The sequence below is a fragment of the Pimephales promelas genome, chromosome 7, assembly GCF_988280905.1.
Source record: "Pimephales promelas chromosome 7, fPimPro1.hap1.1, whole genome shotgun sequence".
NCBI lineage: Eukaryota > Metazoa > Chordata > Actinopteri > Cypriniformes > Leuciscidae > Pimephales > Pimephales promelas.
In genome coordinates this window covers 33,809,004-33,828,475 of record NC_142775.1, presented here as the reverse complement: position 1 = coordinate 33,828,475, position 19,472 = coordinate 33,809,004, and the positions used below count along the sequence as shown (strand labels likewise).

Genomic DNA, 19,472 nt, shown 5'->3' with positions numbered 1-19,472 from the left:
AAAAACACAGAATGTGGGTTAAAAAAAGAGAGTGAGAGCTTGAGGTAGTTGAGAAATAGGGAAGCTGTTTATGAGCTCACCTTTCCAGCATAGTGCTGGATGCGGAAGCAGTTGTGTGGAAGGCTGTGGTCTGTGAGGAATTTGGAGTTTTTGCTCCGTCTGCTCTCAAAATGCTGGTGTTCAGCGCATACGGTGTTCAGCTTGTCTAGGAATGTCTCATCGGTCACTGTGCCTGGCCTTAAACACTCCTCATCCAACATGGCCAAAATCCCATTCTGGTTCTGAAACCAGATTATGTTCATTACATTAAATAAATATATACTTTGTAAATCTGTGGAATTTAAACCATGTCTGTAAACTTTAAAACCATCTTTATGCTAGTCTCCTACTTAAAACTGACAAAAATGAACCTTTTATGAACTGTAAATACATGGCAAGTTATTTACCCATTGCGGCTAATACATCAGAAGTCTCGTACATTCACAGAAAATCGTTTAATTCCGTGTTGCAAAATAAGGTGTATGCAGATTCTGCAAGTATTTCTCATTAAGTCTATAATGAAGAGATCCTTAGGATTACAGCAACAAAGACACAATTCTCAAATGGTGGTTTTTCAATATTTATAAAACTACTGTCAGAAACACTCACATTTTCGATGAGGTCACATATGATGGCGTTGTTGAAATACTCAATGTTGGTCCACTCAATACCCTGTAGACAAAAATAGGCATCAGTTGTAAATTTCTAAAGAGAAATATTCCTAGAACACCAACTTAAGCAAATCCTGTCGTCAACAGTCAAACCTGATTGGTTTAGGAAAGATACAGACAAGCTTTAGTAAACCTGAACAGGTAAACAACACATATCCAATTACACAAAGTAGTAATCCTCCCACGATTATTTCTCAACTGTATAAAAGCAATGATTTGATCTTATTGCAAATTATTAAAGTGCAATTTAACTGAATACATAGGTTATTAAAGTGAATGACCTAATCATTAATAATGATTAATATTTACATGAATGCTACTATTATTAATATTAATAGTAAATGCAGTTGACATTAAACAAATAAATAAGTATCATGAATTATATGTAAACTGTAATTAAACTATTATACATTTGAAATGTTTGTTTACAAAGCTAGAACATAAAATAATGTAGTTCATTGTAGATACATGACTTGCACTAAAGAGAGAAGAATTGGTTAATTGGTTAACGTACCAACCCCGAAATTATAAAATAAAACAATTCTGTATCAAAATGTATAGGCAGGACAAGTAGTTTGTTTGGGCATGGTTTGTAGGGAATTACAAACCCGCACACATATGTTCAAACACACAACTATAGAATCAATTCTTAATCCGCATGTGAACGGCATCAGCGTTTATCACAAGTGTTTAAAGTCTGTTGGGAGAGAACGGTGTCGTCGCCCTTAAGTTAATAACAAATTATCATTTTGACGGAAGTGAATCAATCAAAACTAACTTTAGCTGGAAAATAAAATTATTAAAGAACCGCTATCAAACCAAACCAAATTATATGTGTATCTTTGTAAAGCTTCTTTGAAACAATCTACATTGTTAAAAGTGCTATATAAATGAGGATGACTTGACCTAACTTAAATCAAAAGTTATTTATGCCAATTAATTGTCAACAAAATTGTCAAACACAATGCAGTTCAGCCATGCAGTTTAAGCCAGTACATTGGCTTGATGTACTGGTCCCCCCTCATGATTTGAATATTGGGTGACAACTGAACTGCGTTGGATGATGACATCACTGTTTTCTCTAAAGCTGCTTTATAGATGAACTCATTCCATAATTGATGAACTTTATTGAACCAAACTGAATCAACACTAAACCGTTTGCAACTGAATAGTAACTATTGTCTTTTTAGAGCTACTTCATGACTGAATCAATTTCCTTATATAAATATCGCTATATAAATTAAGGTGACCTAACTATGATATTTATGGTCTGGAGTGCAAATGTATATGTCCTATGGGCTATATGCACGCATAAGTTCCGCATTTGACGCAAGGATGCTCGTCTATTTCCGGTTGTGTAGATTAAAGCGGAGGAAAACCGGAGAAAACGGGATTATGGCAGAGTCTTCAATATTTACTGTCCTCCCGTCTTTGAAACGAAATGTACATACGTTTAGATGTAATTTTATATACAGTTATGTTTATTTGATATCATTTTAAAAAGAAGCATAAACACAACGAGGGGTGTCTGTTTTATCTGTTTTTGTGACTAACGTTTCATTAGTATAACCATGGAGTATAAAATTCAATATAAATTCTTGCTATTGCATTGGACTCTATGATCGGCGGAAGTTATCGAGCATCCCTAATGCTTCACCGGAAATACCGCCGTGCATAGAGCCCATTACAGAACTATGGAATGGGCCATAGATTTAAACAGAAAATCAGAGCCAATCAAGGCCACACTGGATTAACATGCTGGAAAATAGCTGTGGGCTAATTGGACTGTGTGAAAGCTCCTCAAACTAGGAGGTAGATGCAAGCGGGAGGAGGGTTCAAGAATGGGGAATGTGGAATGTGGATTGGGGCAGACTGGTCCCTAGACCCCTGCATCCCTCCTCAGTCTCCAGAGCAGTGGTATTTTCCCATGCACTCTGCTGGAGTGAAGCCAGAGCGTGTAATATCACAGTGCAGGGGTCACGGCAGCGTCAGGGCACATACTCAAGAGTTCTGAAAGCAAACAGAGCTCCAAACTCTTCAGGGACAATTGTGTTTACCCTGACTGGAGTGAGGGATTGTTTCCGTCCCCACAATCACAGCACAAAAGGAGAGGGATTGTTAGAAGAAAACAGTAGACAAACTCTGTTTGGAATAAGACACTAGCTTACGCCATTAATTATCACCTATTTTATAAAATATTACAGTAAACAGTATGGATGCATCTAAAATCAAAAAGTAGTATAGGGAAGTAAGAGATCAAGGAACATTCAAACTCAATGTTAATGTAACATTTCATTTCATTATGAGGTTGGTCTTTGAAAGCAGCATGGATGCACCATTGATTTCCTACAATATCCCACAGTCCTTTTATTTTCTACAAGTCTTTGTGGGAAGTTTGTAGCATACCTCCCGGATATACTCCTCCTGCTCTTCGCGGAGAGTAAGCTCGATGAAGATTTGCTGGAGTTTCTCATTGCAGTAGTTGATGATGAACTGTTCAAAACTGTTGTCCTGCATGAACAGAAGGATAAATGAGAACCAATACAACAAATCATAACTCTGATAATTAAAATCCACTGCAATCTACAACACACCGCAAACCAGCACACTAATACACAGCAACATTATTTACTAAGCACCTTCCTCTAGGAACCTCTATAAGCTGAATACAAGCTGGAAAGTTTATTTTTGGATTTTTGTAATGCCACACCAATCAAACAACAAAAACACATCCACATCTCTAAATATCTCTCATGAGGTTGGCCTCCCATTATAGCTGAGCAATGACATAAAAACTATTATTATTACAGCAAACTTAACACTGGTTTGCTACCAAAAAGCTACACTGGATATATTAAATCATTCTTAATTTGCATGTGATGGATCTCCAAAACGTTTTCGGCAAAAAAGTTCTTAAAGAATTCCTAGGAAATTACTTGTATTGGAATAAGTTGTCAAAAACAACCCTGTGCAAAGTTTGCTCTTACAAAACAGATCTTTATAGCTAAGATTAAGCAAAGTACAAGAGGTGACATGGTACACTACATATGAAGGCTGCATAATCTTATCTGCATCTTTTTATAAAGGTGAAGTCTTTAATCTTTTCACATCCAGTAGATATGTGAAAAATGCTTTTAGGGTTAAAAAAACAACAAAAAAAAGTTTCCCTTTCTCATGCTAAACCCTTAATCAATGTAATTAACACCACTGTTCAATTAAATAAACAGTATTAGATTTTTATGCTCATTTGCTTATGATAAAAGGTTAGGATTGTACTATTTATCCATGATACTGGGGCTCAGGAATTAACAATACTCTTCTTCAGTCAGCAATCTTCAGAGCAATCCTAGGGCATGTTAGTCTCTGCAACTAAAGCCACTGCAATTATCAATACCATGGGCCTGGCATTAGGAAAAGCCAAAAAAAATCACTTCCAAAATGCAGCATATGGCACACTGAAAAGCACCAGCTCATTGTTTCACTTGGCAATGCCAGCTTAATCTTGGCACTAGCACATCAGCCTAGAGCTGCAGTGTTTTCAGAGTAACAAGAATTGAAGAAGTAAATCTGTTCAAAGTATAACCTCAACAACTCTTGCATTTTCTGTAGGCCAAAAAGCTCAAAAACACTGCAGTCTGATTTCAGTGAAGCTTAAAGAAATACTTCACCCCCTAAAAAAAATGTTATTCTATCATTATCAAATCACGCTCAAGCTTTGAATTTTTTGGCTGAACTGAATAAATGATGCTCATGTTGTAATATCAACAGTACAGGGCATACCGACACTACTAGGAAACACTGTGAAGCTCTAACAGTGGCTTACGCTGCTGAGGTAAAAGAGCTGAATTAAGACTAGGATTAAGTGCTAAAAATTGCAGCATGCACACTGCCACAGGATTTCCTCCACAGGTCTACTTACTCCATCCTGTCGCCATGGCCACAACAACATAAACAACATTCAGGAGAGAGTGATACAGTCAGACATCAGAACACATGCAATGGACAAATAAAAACCATTGGCTGAAAGATGAATTAGAAGGCCCAGACCGAATGTGTAGACATTTTTCACTCTTTTTGGTGGAAAATGAAGTGTATTTAAACATTAAACATGCTTCTAAAATATAGACTTAATAAAATATGGCGTTCAGATTCAGTGTGGGCCAGAGAAGTAGTTCTCTGTATTATGTTAAACACTTGTGAGATTTAGTATGACAACTAGGGATGCACCCATGCTGCACTCGTACTCATTAAAATGCTCCGATACCAACAACCTATACTCTGCATTGTGTACAGTACAGTGTTTGTAACAAAGAAACCCTGACAACAGAATAAACAGAGCACAGTTGATATATCAGCGAAGGTTTAAAAATGCCTTTTTATACCATGCAAAATGCAAAAATTAAAAAAAATAATAATAATAAATAATTAAAAATGCAATGAAAATACAGGTATTGGTACTTTGTATCGGTATCAGACACATTCTAGGGAAAAGTGGTATAGGTGCATGCCTTGCAACAACAATAAAGTCATTATTATAGCCATGTTATTAGCATAAAAACAGCATGGGATGGTGGAGGTGCACAGTAAGTGTGTCAGCCCAGAAATGCAGGACACTTATTTTAATTAACATCCAAATATTGTGTTTGGTGTATGTGTGTGTTCAGCCTGGGAACCTCCCTTTGCATAAACTGTGAAGTGTGAACATGTGTCAAAATCCCAGACCAAATCTCTCACCTCAAAGATTTCAAAACCGTAAATATCCAGGACTCCCATAACTTTCTTCGGTTTCTTGGTTTGAGCCTAAACAAAAAAAGAAGACAGTGAGTTATTAATCATAATTCTAAGGCAAACCTGACTTGGCCATGCACAGCACATGGCAGGATCAGGATCTCGTGGTACAATAAATACTCTTGTGTCACTAGCTATAAACATATCATATCAAACAGTCACATTAACTTGAAATAATTTGCTCAGCAAACTCAAATTCAAATAGGACACTCAAATTTCCTGACCAGCTTTCTGTTGCTTGGTTTAAAGTAACTTCTGTATGAGTTGACAATTTTGACAATATATAGAAAGCATAACCATAATAGCCTGGTTCAACACTTCATTGCTCCCTATTAATCATCATAGACATTTTAAAATATTGCTGATTTCTTACTAAGTACTAAATGTTTTAGCTCCCCAGTACTTGAGCGAGCTCTTAAAGCATTATAGTCCTTCATGTCTATTGCGATCTAAAAATTTGGGCCAGTTGATAATGCCTAGACTATCAAAATTGACTGCTGACAGTAGATCCTTTTCCTATTTAGCACCAAAACTCTGGCTCTGCATGCATTGACACCGTAATATGAGAAATGAACTGGGCGATGACATCACGGTTTTCTCCAGAGCAGCTATATATATATATGAACTAAATTAATAACAAAGATGAAACATTACTGAACTTACTTAAGCTGGACTGTGACTATTTTCTTCTGGAAACAAACTGTTGCATTATTTTCCTGTTATCTCTGTAAAGCGATATTGAAATCAATGAAAAGCCAGAAAAACATACCTTAATGCTTTCATTGATTCGGTTCACCAGCCAGCTGAACATTCGGCTGTAGAGGTTTTTGGCAAGAGCATCACGGGCATAATAGGCCTGAAATGGGAGACGTCTCAAATTATAATCGATGTTCACAAAGATATTGTTTAATCTTTAGCTCCAACCCACTCAATGTCTCGAGGCTGCATCATGTAACAACACTTTTATCACAGTTGAAAAGACCAAAAAAAGATTCCTGGTCTCATCTTGTGGCTTGGATCCAAATGTGCAGAGGTCTGTCATCTATCAAGTTAACTTTGACCAGAAATGCATTTTAAGTTCATGGATAAACTTAACAACATGAGGCTTTGCCAAGGACACGTCACAAGATGCTAATGGGATGCTCACTTAGATGCAATTATTGCAGTAATCAAGCTTTTGGGTTTATGGATTCCAGCAGCCTTTACTGAGGTTTGGCCGGTTATATCTTTTGACCTCTAATTATGTTGTTGGCTTGACAACAGTGTTATTGTACAAGGTTAGGTTAAGCGTTTTTGTTTTGTTACTGCTTTTTTTTCTTCTTCAAATATTTAAATGTATAAAATGTTTGCCTCTCCTAGACAGCTCAATCTGCATCCACTCTGTGTTGCTCTTTTATCTTTTCTAACACAGCTTACAATCAAATTCCACAGATTTATCATTTCTGACTGTATGTCCATGCAAATCTTTCAAACTATGTTCACCAAACTTGGAACAGACCCACAGGCTGTTCTGACGTAGTATGCTTTAGCTATTTTATTTTTATTTTATACACGTTTGAATGTGTGTGTTTATGAATGAGAATGTCAATGTATCTAAATGTTTGTAATAGTCCTGTGTTGTATTTACTTCATTTATGAATTTCTATTATGATCTTGAACCTTAAATGAATATAAATATGAATATAAATATACTTTATTTATTTTTTATTATTATTTTTATTATGTGATCAAGTATTTAAACTGCGTAAGTAAGGGCAAATTTTGTCCTCATTGTTTTGTTATATATCTGTCTGGATGTCTCTCTGGGGAACTTTGTCTCCCCATCATCTACACTGAAAATGCAACAAAGATTTACTCTCTACATTGGCATTTTTGAAGTTGAATCTGAAATACTTGTAATAGTGATAATTACTATGTGCCAGGTCAATCAGATGTCCTTTCATTCATAAGTGATATGATTTAATGCTAGTTTAAAAAAAAAAAAAGTTAGTTTGTCATCATATTTTAGGCTTTCCAAGATCTTTTGATCAATGCATTTCTATCACTTTCAGTCATTCAAAATTACAGAATGATGATTTAAAAAAAAAAAAAAAAAAAAAAAAACCTTCAAGAGACTGAGAACATGTATAGATGTAGAATCAACCATTTAAAAGGAGCTCAACCTACAGAGAAAGAGTGTGCTTATGCTGACCTGAGCCACGTTGAGCGTGGTGGACACCTTCTCCATCTTAGCCTCCACCGTACGAAAGCTGAAGGCTCTCTCTAGCACAGACTGTTCAATGCCTAGCAGCTCACACATCTCCTTGAGGTCTGGAACAGGAAATGCAAAAGAAACCCAGGCAGATCAGGTTAAATAATGATTTATGGATAGACTAGACACAGACAGTGTATTATGTAATTTAAACAAATTTGGCAAATGCCAAAGATGAGCATAAATCCTCCACCTCTTTAATAAAAAAAAAAATCAGTTTTGTGTAATAATGTCTTTAAAATGTAAAACTACAGTCATACAGTTTTATCAAAGGCTTATCCGAGAGTCTAGAGGTCAAGGTTTAGACTGATATATATTAAGCCCCTCTGCAAGCAGTTTAAGCTATAAAATATTTTAAAAGTGTTTCTTTTTTGAGAGGATCTGAAAATCAGGTAGACCAGCCCCGCACCCTTCCCACACCGGCTCAATCTGCCTCATTTTAGCAACATTGCCATCAGGTCAAAAGGACAGATGAAAGCACATTACTGCTAATGGGTTTAAGCACAGCAGACAAACCAGACGCTGTAGTATGTAAATGGAGGTGTTGACATAAGACTGTGATGTTTAGTCTGGGACGGTCAATGCCCTGGACATAGGAAACTACTAGAACAACCAGTGACAAAACCGTCATGCAGTGCATGTATTTAAGTAGTTGACATTTTGTTTTAGACAATTCTATTTCATTTTATAAATTCTATTTAGACTTAAGTATTTACGTCACACTTAAAAATGCATGAATGTCACGGCATTGCATGAAAAATGCTGCTAGAGTTTTTCTAAAAACCAATTTCTAGGAAATTGCTTTCAAGGTCATTATAGTGACACTTTTATTTGCACTGTTTGCAGGAAAGTAAATATTTCAGGCCTGTACGAGTTTTAGCATTATTTTGAAGACATTTTTTGCCTTAATTTGTTCTTAACAGAGGTAAACTGAATGTTTAATAATTATAGAGGAATTGAAAAATGGTTTAAGATTATTCCAGCATGGACAGGACACATCTGTCACTGATTTAAATATATCTACCCATTAGTCAAGGAGGCATTCATCTGGCTTTACAAAAACATTTTTTTTTTTTTTATCATCAGCTTATGCATAAAAAAAAGCTGCAAGAGTGATTTGGTTAAGTACCTATGTGGTTAGAGTCGATTAACTATACAACCAACTGCAAGCTATTACTGTAAATATATCTTGACAGATCAATAGATGGCAGTAGTGAACAAAGGGTGAGCAGATGAAGGCATGTTATATACAAGATAACAGTACGTGCTGTTTCACAATTCATTTTAATTTGATTTTCTATGCAAGCAAATTTTAAATCATTAATCCTGATTGTGATGTTTTCATTTGTAAATCAGAGGTTATAAAAAGAGGAAATAGCAATATCTAACCAGATCTCTTAAAAAGCTTTTGGGTAGGCAATGCTTTCTGACAGAGCCTGGAACTCACCGTTCTTGTCCTTTACGCGACTCTCATCAAACCCGTTGACGCGAGACTCTGGTTTAAACTCTATATTTCCTAGCTTGAGAACGGCAGCCACCAGCTCAAATATTGACTGAACCTCATCCTCCATGAAGCCCACAATTTGCATGGCATTCTGGGAAAACAGAAGGGAAAATATTTTTAAATCAATAGTGGTCTGCTGATGGACATTTAACATGGTAGTATATATGGTGGCTTCTGTTAAGTGATTGACTGGACCACTACACTAATGGACAGCCTGAGGGTGTTGAACAATCTAGAGGAAAAACTAATGACAGAAATTTCCATCACACCACAGGCTGTCAAAGAGAAAAGATTGAGCATTTGGAGTTGGTCTTGCAAGCAGTTCATTGGCAAAGTCAATGGTCTAAAGGCCAGAGATAACAGTGAGTGAGCCTCGAACGTGACGCAGCTCAAAGGGAATGACATTATCCTTACAGAGTGGAGAAACTCTCCAATAATGTTTTCATGTTAATAAGACAGGCAAGCCGTGTCTCCAAGAATGAAGGTTCTGCTGAGATTTGTATATTATTTACAGCCTTGCATGAATAGCAACCATCCTCCCTTGTGGAAGTGTTTACTGTCTCCTACACACAAAGCCTTATTTATGCTTAACCTTATAAACTGCAACTGTCTACACTGCAAAAAAGCATGTTTCTAATTAATTGGATTTGACTCCCCAGGCAAGGGGTTAAAAGACAAAGCCAGAGGCCCAGCACATGCTGAGTTAGGGTGTTCTGATGTCAGCATGGAGCTTAGCTTAGACATATTATTCATCAGAACTGCAATGCATTGTCTGATACAGTGCTGGATTCTGACCAGTTTAATGTGGGCTGCATTGTTTGCTGGGACACAAACACTACAGTGATTCAAATGTAATGTTATGAAACGACAATAATACTTTGTAAAAAAAGAAAACATCAAAAATTAAATCTCTTCTGCGTTCTGATGAAGAACCCAGGAGCTCTGTACTGTGTTTACAACGCAAATAGCGTAGGAGATCAGACAGAAGAGAAGAAATTGTTGTATAAAGTTGTTTTACTTATGTTTTTTGTGCACAAAATGTATTCTCGTAGCTAAATCAACACATTAAATAGCTTATAGCTATTTGCAAACATTTAAAAATGCACGTAATTTGTTATAAATTTGTCTGGGAAATACATTTTTAAATGTTAATAAAACCATATTTTGTATGTCAGAAACCAAGTAGATGTTTTAAAAATAATAATACTGTAATAATAATAATAATAATAATAATAATAATTCGTTACATTTATATAGCGCTTTTCTGGACACTCAAAGCGCTTAAATCATTAAATAATCTCTTTACCAGAGCCAGTGAAAAAGTCAGGCAAGTGCTCAGGGGAAGTACACTACTGTCTCAACCAGGCCAGCAGAAAATAATCTTTTTGTCAAGTCCAACAACATGACCCGAAAATAAATATGCATAATAGAAGGAAAAGAAAACAAAAGCACTGATTTCTATTTGCACAAGTCAGCTAAGAGCAGGTGGAATTCCCCCTTAAATGAACCTTCAAGTCTTTAAGTAGAGGCTTGAATGAAGCTCAAATTACATAATGCCACAAGGCAAAGTGTCTTGCTTGGATCAAACTCCACCTCAGTGGGGTAAAGGATGATATTATCCAGTTAAGCTGAGGAGATAAGGTGCTTTGCTAACCTCTCATCATACAGGGTGCCATGGATCAGAGCTAATCCCAAGACAGTCTGAACCAATGTCTCACATGATGTAATGTGTTTAGGAACCAGCTACTATATGGTAGGCTTGAAAGCAAACTTACCCTGACTGTTCTGAAACTGGCAGCATCGTCCAATCCATTGACTGTTGCCGAATCCAAGCTAAGGTAGTTGTATTTGCTGAAGTCTCGGTCCAGCTTCAGTTTTTCTGAAAGAAAAATGCAATTATAGAGTTCACTTGACAACAATCTTTGGTAACTGAGCACTGTAATTTCTCACAGTTGTTTTTCTATCTGTCTCTTTAACTGTCTATGTATTAGTCATTTCATAAGACCCTGTTGCCATCAGATTGTGTTACTTCTGTGTGTTTTTTTTAGTCCAGCTCACCCCTTTGATGCCTGAAATCAAAGTCTGTTATTGTGTTCTCTTTTGTTAAAAATGTCAGAATGGCCATGGTCCAACGTGGTGCGAACCCACCCGAAAAATGAACAATGCGTTCTCAGGTAAGCTTACTGCAATCTGTTCCTCACCATGTTCTGAAAGCCACTGAATGGATAGTGCATCCAGAATACACATGTAATCAAAATAAAATGCAAGTAGTCTCTTACTGAGCAAGTCATCTGATGCTCCAGAAAGCAGCTGGTAGAAGATGTGGAAATTCCTCTCACCCCTGGACTGCTTTACCACACGGGATTTCTCCAAGAGATCTGTGAAAGGGAAATATCAAACAGTTCATGTGCACCCCACACAGAGATTACAACAGCTGGGGGCGTTGTCCCCATGGAAAAAGTAAACACTTGCCATTAAGTGTTGTCCCCAAGTAAGAAAATAAATAAAACATTGATAAAATAATTACTTTTCTCCTTTGAAAGTTTTAGCGAGACTGTTTAAACCTAAAAGACAGGCCTAACATGAGATGCAATGCATTCAAGCACTGATATTCTCAATGAAGTCAATGTGTTTTCAACCTCATAAATGATTTTCTCAATATAAAATGTTCTACTTTATTACTTTAACATTACTTTTATACTGTATCCACCAATCAGAAAATCAACTGTTTCGGCCCACTCCCATAAAATATTGTAAAAAACACAAGTCTCTCTACACTTCTGAACATCTTTCATATTTAAATTTGTATATATCTTAATATTTTGCAATGAGATTCAAATTCTTGTCTCATTCACTTTTCACTTTTTCACATTTTGTTGTGAAATACAGTTTAGCTTTTGTCTTAAACCACCTACTCTCAGGAAGCGAAAAAGTTTGTCATAAGGACAAATATAATACATGATAAAAATTAGCTATTGGCTACAAACAATTCTCTCCAGTCGTTATAGAGGAAACAAAGGTGTTTTCCTGTTTACATTAGAATGAATATTTAGGTATCCATGGTGAAGCTTTCATTGTTCATTGTATTTAGATTGAGACAGGAAGTCTCACAGGAGATATTCATTTGTAGGAGGGACATGTCACACCACCTCCATCCATCCTGTGTATCCAGTAGAAAACAGCAGCATCAGCCTAAAGCCTTGATTATCTTATCATCAACCACATTTATTAGGTTGACATGAGAGAAGACAAGACATTGCTTATCTGTAACTATAAAACCTGGGCTGAAGGCATAACTGTTAGTAAGTCAGTCCTTTTGTTTCAAATATCCAAAACATCATAAGGTTGTCATTTAGGGCTCGTGAAACACTAACCGATCGACCAGTCACTCAAACTGGAGTACTATTTAATGTAGGTTACAAACTCTCCTCAAATTAATTAGCTAATGTGTCAATGGACAGTTGTACGGACAGTTAGACAAGTGTCAACGGTTACAGGAATTTGCTGTGGTATAACAAACTTAGGTTGATTAATTATCACTCAATGCCAAGTGGTAGCACTTTCGTTTCCATTTAAAGATTTTAAAGGAGTGGTTCGCTTTAAAAAAAAAATGTGCTGATAATTTACTCACCCCCATGTCATCCAAGATGTCCACGTCTTTCTTTCTTCAGTCGAAAAGAAATTAAGGTTTTTGATGAAAACATTCCAGGATTTTCTCTATATAATGGAGTTCATTGGGAACCAAACGGTTCAAGGTCCAAATGAGTTTCAGTGCAGCTTCAAAGGGCTTTCAACGACACCAGACGATGAATAAGGGTCTAGTCTAGGACCCTTCGAGTCATGACTCGAAAAAAGATTTGTTCATTTTGATGAACGAGTTTGAACAGGAGAGTCACGAATGCTCATCACAGAACAGAGCAAGGCGAGCATTTGTGCTTATAAAACTTAAAACTTTTTTATTTATTTTTGAAACGCTAGATAAGACCCTTATTCATCGTCTGGTGTCGCTTAAAGCCCTTTGAAGCTGTACTGAAACTCTCATTTGAACCGTTTGGTTCCCAATGAAGTCCATTATATGGAGAAAAATGCTGGAATGTTTCCATCAAAAACCTTAATTTCTTTTGGACTGAAGAAAGAAAGACATGGACATCTTGGATGACATGGGGGTGAGTAAATTATCAGCAAAGGTTTTTTTTAAAAAAGTGAACTACTCCTTTAAGGTCACTGTCGCTATAGTTGAGAAATTAACTGTTATGCCAGCAATAATTTATTGGGTTAGTTGACATAAAAGAAAGGGTAATGATTTCATGTTGAAATCTATATGAACCTATTAGACAAAGTACATATTTTAGGTCCTGCAACTGGTCACCATTCCTCATCATTTCAACAACTCATTAATTGGAGACTACAAATGAACAAAGTGCATGAGAAAACCATGAGATAAATGAACCACTGGCTTCAACACTCAAGGGTATGTGTGCCAAACCACTAGACTGCTGGTCAACCATAAAAAAAGTAGTTGTGCACTACATTCCAAGTGTTCTGCATCCATATATACAGTACTACTGTTCAAGTGTTTAGAGTCAATGAGAATTTTTTTCGTATTTTTGAAAGAACTCTCTTATGCTCACCAAGTCTGCATTAACTTGATTATAAGTACAAGAACACAAACAGTTCTAGTTGTATTTCCACTTCAGCCTGGTAAGGCACGAGATGGCACGATCGCACACCATTATAGTCCCAGGATTTTCAGCAAGGTTGGCTACAGTTTCTAGTGTGCTATTTGAGCCAAGTAAACACAAGTTAATGCTAAAATTAAAAGAAATATTTGATCATCCTCAATAACACCATCGCTATTTACATCTCATTCAATCTTCAAACTCTTGTGATTCCAAGACAATGCATTTTTTATTACATTCCAAAGAGCTCTGTTATCAGTTCCATGGTGGAAAATCAAACCATATCCGTGCCTGGCCTGATCGGCATGGGATGGAATTGGTTAAGCAACGAGGATGGTGGAAAAGTGGTTATATAGTCACAAACTGTCGCTGTGCAAACATTTTTCCAGCTTTCTTCTTTTTGTATTAAAAAAAAAAACACAAAACAGCATAAAGGCTTGGACCAACCTGAGGTTGAATAAATAATGACAGATTTGGGGTAAACTATTCATTTATTCCTTCTTGGGAACTATTATAGAGACACACCATGGTCTCTGCCTTATAATTATACTCACAATTACTGATGACTCCACCAATGGGGTCTCCTTTGAAGTCAAACTCGATATCCATGTACTTTCCCTGTATAAGAAGAAATTGTTAGCACATCCCATAAAAAGAGCATGGTGGGTTAGTTGATGACATGGTTCTTTATTGTCGTTTAACAGGGCCTTCTTGTGCAGTCAAAATAAGATATAATCAAGTTTTTAAGGTCTAAGAAGTGTGTCCCTCCCCTATGGTGACACTACAAGGCCTTTAGTACTAATGGAAGGCTTGCTGTGGAGAACCACGTGGCTCTTCAGTGGCTGATGGTAGGAAAAGACGCATTACCACGAGGGCAGTGATCACTGCAAATAGGGCTGAAATTTGAGCCTTCCATGAGGCAGATGGGAAAAAAAGACATTCCCTCTAAGCGCAGTCAATTCTCCAAGCACAGGCCTGTTCATTACACATGCTGCCAATCATACATAGATTTGCAATGGAGTAATGCACTACTGTGAGAGAAAAGGCTGTTTTTTTCTCCGCTGCTGTAATGGTAAAATAAACTTTTTTTTTTTGTCTTTCTGTCCCTGTACACTATTTGGGAAAGGAACAGTAAGCTCAGTGTCTCTAGAGCCAGTAAAAATGTTCCCTCTTTATTTATATCCAACAGCACTTCTGAAGGAAACTGCGTTAGAGGCTGATGGATAAACTCGAAAAATCCTCTGCCAACACAGGAAGTAAAAGCTGAAAATTGCTTTGGGAAACGTTATAACAGAGAGCTGTTGAAAAATGATATGATAAAATGGTGCTTGAGATACAAAACATGAAATTTCAAACGTTAAAAGTGTTAACATGGCATCTATAGGGCAGCATGACAGTCCACAACTGTTTTGATCATTCAAGCTTCAAATTTAATTTAAAACAACCATTGTTGACCAAAGTGCTGTACAAGATTACCATGGTCTAACACCAAAATTAAAATAAACACTCACAAAATATTAAAAACACAAGCATACAAATGGGTTTTCAAAAGACTTTTAAACTCAGACACTGTAGTCACTGTTCTGATAGAGAGTGGCAATTTGTTCCATAGCTTGGGGCCAACTACTGCAAAGGCCCTGTGACCCCTGCATTGTAGTCTGGATCTGGCTACTCGTAGTAGATGACTGGTCTGTGATCTGAGCAATCTGACTGGATTGTGTTCAGTAAACTCTGAAAGGTACTAACGCTTTGTATACAAACAACATTAAGTTTGTAAGTTTACAGAAAACTAAAATGAAATTATATAAAATGAACTAAAGTTCTACTTGAGTGGATCCAAAAAATATTCAGCTAAATGCATTTAATATAAATTTAAACTAAAGTAAATTTTAGAGCCAGACCGATAAAGGATTTTGAAGGCCGATACCGATACAAATATTTTTGGGTTTTAAAATCTGATATATCGGTCGATATATATATTTTTTTTATTAAATGTTGTTGGATTTCACACACGTGTAAAAGAAAAGCTAACTTTTCTGCACAAGATACGCTTGATACTTTTTCTCCATGTCTAAATGTTCACTCCTCGCAAGTATAACTTTCATTTTACAATGCAGACACTGTAACTAGAGATATGCTAACTATAAATACAGTAATCATTACTTTATTTAGGCAGAAAAGGTTCATTGTGGTTTCCAAGCTCATTAATGTTAACGTTAGTGGTTTTTCACTGATGATAGTGGCATTAGCTTGCTTTGTGGTTAGCTAGTCTATGATGAGCCATAATTTAGCAATAGAGAACATCATACTGCAAGTTGTAAAACATAAATTTTCAATATAACAGGCCAAGGAGAGATGATTGAAGCGTATTTCGTCCGTTTTTATTTTATTTTTTAAATATTCATTTATCGGGCATTATAACTGCCGATACCGATATTATGGAAAATGCCTAATATCGGCCGATAATATCGGCCGGCCGATATATCGGTCTGGCTCTAGTAAATTTTAACTAAAATGCAAGTGCAAGTGTCTAAAAACATTAAAAGAATATATAGTAATTCGCCTTTGGCTAAGCCACGCCTTAGAATGTAGATTGACCAATCACAGCGCAGCCAAGAACGAGCTCCCACAGAGGTCTGACACTTTTTTTACAGCACTCAATTGACTTTCAACACAGGCGTCTAATATTTTTGGTCTCGGCAGGTTATTACTGACGTATTTTATCAAAAATTATGGTTAAACACTGTGCCCGGGGCATTTGTAACACAGATACGCGTTTCCCAGATAGGTTGGAGGGGGCGTCCGTTTTTTCCCTTCCCAAAACCAAAGTCAAATCCCGACAAGTGTCGTCTTTGGATTAAACTGTGTGGACATCCTCATTCAGCTAAACCCAACAAAGATCAACAAGCACATCTTTTTTGCTTCTAACCTTACTGTGAAGTTATACTAGTTAGACCGTTTTATAATGTTTTAGGTTATGATTTCGGTTCTCATACCGGTTGTTGATACGCTAGCACACGCTGCTAATAAATACAACAATATAATCGTGTAGTCCATTTTTTACTTATACTTAGTGGAACTGAATGATTTTTTTATAATTATAACCAACATTTCTTACACCTGAGCAAACATCTTGTATCCATTGTTTGCCGCTATGCATTATGGAATAGCCTTTGACAAAGGATGCTTTTAAATTTTTCATAATAATGTAACTGCATTTGTGTTGGGATTTGGGAGTGTGTCTATGATGCCTTAAACTCGCTGGGTTTTAAAACAAAGCCACATAATTAAATGCTTATGTAACACTGATGGTTTCATGTGGGTGATGCAAGAGCCAGTAAGAGTGTTCAAACTATTTTTTGTGCATTTTGACTCACGAATTACTAAAATTTAGATCAACAACAACAACATTGACTCAACACTGGTTTGTTTACCCTGTTATGTAAATTAAACAGCACCTCTGTTAAACCACTGAAAGCACTGGACAATTCTGTGTGGTCTGACCTCTGTAAGTACACACTCTATAGCTCAGCGTATGTTTATTTAGTGATTTAGTGTGGTCAGGCCGTGACAGACAGCTATAAAAAAGCCAAACTGTCAAAGAGCCACACCATCAAACATACAGTATTTGCATAAATGGAGGAGATATTGGACTCTGCTAATCTTTGCTGGTTGTTGAATCGCATTGTGGGAGTCAGGAAATCATAGAAAAACAAGCAGAAAAGAGGCATCTGGAGGTACACAGGGTTCTGTTTGAATCTGTCAGAATTGGCTGTCAGAATGTGTCGGTCAATAAGAAGAGGAACACAAAGCAAACTCCCAAGAAAAGCATTGATAAGAGAGATCACTTTAGGGGTGGGCTGACAAAGCAATAGAATGATTTGCCTGTGTTTAGATCACTGATCAAAAGTCCATGTTGATCTAATCTAAAGCAAACATGCGCTAAAGGGAGGAGCAGCATCAAAGCAGTCGTAAAATATTATTCCTGGTAGAAGAAATAGATACTCACAAATCGAGACGAGTTGTCATTCCTCACGGTTTTGGCGTTACCAAAAGCTGAAGTGGAAAAAAACATGCAGCGAGTTAGTCATTCAGCACTACATTTCTACTTTGACTGATGTCATCTGGTGGAAAAATTATCCTGAATCCTCTCAGCGCATTTTTCATCATATTCATGAAACATAAAATAATTAGATGGCTAATAGCAGAAACAATTCCATATGTCCATCAATAAATTTGTCCAATATAAACAGTATGAGTATATGTGTATTTTAATTAACTGTGATTTGGCAGACACTTCAATCTGAAGTGACTTTCATTGCGTTTGCTGTTTATATTTTATCAGTTCATGCATTCCCAGGGTTTTGAACCCATGACCTTGGCATGACTGTTTAAGCTTCAAGATGGTAACACAACAAATGAAAGTATCACTGTGTATTCAGATTAAACAAACAATGGCTACATTTAGAAAAGCATACTAACATATTACTGCAATAGATAGTATGCATGTATGCATGGGACATTCAGATTACCTACTACAGTACCTTTGCAGTATACAAAACAGCACATTGCACAGAATACTGTATCCCACAATGTAATCTTCCATTTCAGTGACAAATAAACTTCAAAATAAGTCTCAAATTAGATTAGTTAATAACTTTGAAAATAATTTTTCTTACTTATAGATAAGTAAGAAAAAGTGGCTGTGTAAACTGTACAGAGTTTTTTTTTTTTTTTTTTTTCTAGATTTTGTTTATTTCCTGTGACTTTTTCAGGCCTGGTAACATTTTTCCTAAGTTTTCTTAAGTTATCCATCAACAAGAACTGGCTCATTTCTTTCAAATCTATTTTGTTCTTCACTTTTTTTTTACCTGCTTTCCCAATATGATTCAACTGAAACTAACATTAAGCACTCTTAAAAATAAAGGTTCCAAATAGGGGTTTTCACAGAGATGCCATAGCATAGAAGAACCATTTTTGGTTCCCAAAATATCTTTTGAGTAAACAGTTTCTTTTATTTCAGTTCGTTTTCTTTTATTTATGAACATATTAGAAATCTAAATAACATTTTACCACTATAAAAGAACCTATGTGCAATGGAAGGGTTACATGGATGTTAAAGGTTCTTCACAAAACCATAGATGCTAATAAAGTTCCTTTATTTAAGTGTAACATGTCCCTCATTAAATAATGCATTTTTTGCTTTTTCCTTCTGAACGCCATCTCCTCAGAGTATAACCTAAGCCCCTTTCACACAGCGTGTTGATCCCAGGAAATTGCCAGAACGCCTTCTGTGTGAACGCAAACACTAGGTTGGGGACCTAGTAACATTGCCGGAATCAGTCCCGGAACGCATGCTTTGTAAACAAAAGCCAGGACCAATGCCGTAAGGGGTGTGTCATAGTGACGACGTTCGTGCCATCGCGCGACTCTGTTGCTCTTAGAAGAAAGTTTGTGTTACAAAGAAAGGAACGGGAACGAAGCAGAGACCAGGAGCTCCTCACTATCCACACTGATGCTGAGATCGTTCACCAGCTTAT

General features: G+C 36.5%; 1 protein-coding gene across 4 annotated transcripts in view; it reads right to left on the bottom strand.

Annotated features, from left to right (window-relative positions):
• Positions 1 to 19,472, bottom strand: part of myo1b (myosin IB) — a 75,959-nt gene that overhangs the window by 18,676 nt on the left and 37,811 nt on the right. For all 4 annotated transcript variants that reach the window (XM_039683542.2, XM_089133366.1, XM_039683545.2 and 1 more), the window contains exons 6-16: positions 17,942 to 17,988; positions 14,487 to 14,550; positions 11,533 to 11,631; positions 11,029 to 11,132; positions 9,197 to 9,344; positions 7,690 to 7,808; positions 6,268 to 6,354; positions 5,445 to 5,510; positions 3,117 to 3,221; positions 649 to 711; positions 81 to 281 (exon numbers count right to left, since the gene is read on the bottom strand). In XM_039683542.2, the coding sequence (XP_039539476.2) occupies positions 81 to 281; positions 649 to 711; positions 3,117 to 3,221; positions 5,445 to 5,510; positions 6,268 to 6,354; positions 7,690 to 7,808; positions 9,197 to 9,344; positions 11,029 to 11,132; positions 11,533 to 11,631; positions 14,487 to 14,550; positions 17,942 to 17,988 (1,103 nt within the window). The remainder of the gene's footprint in view (positions 1 to 80; positions 282 to 648; positions 712 to 3,116; positions 3,222 to 5,444; positions 5,511 to 6,267; positions 6,355 to 7,689; positions 7,809 to 9,196; positions 9,345 to 11,028; positions 11,133 to 11,532; positions 11,632 to 14,486; positions 14,551 to 17,941; positions 17,989 to 19,472) is intronic.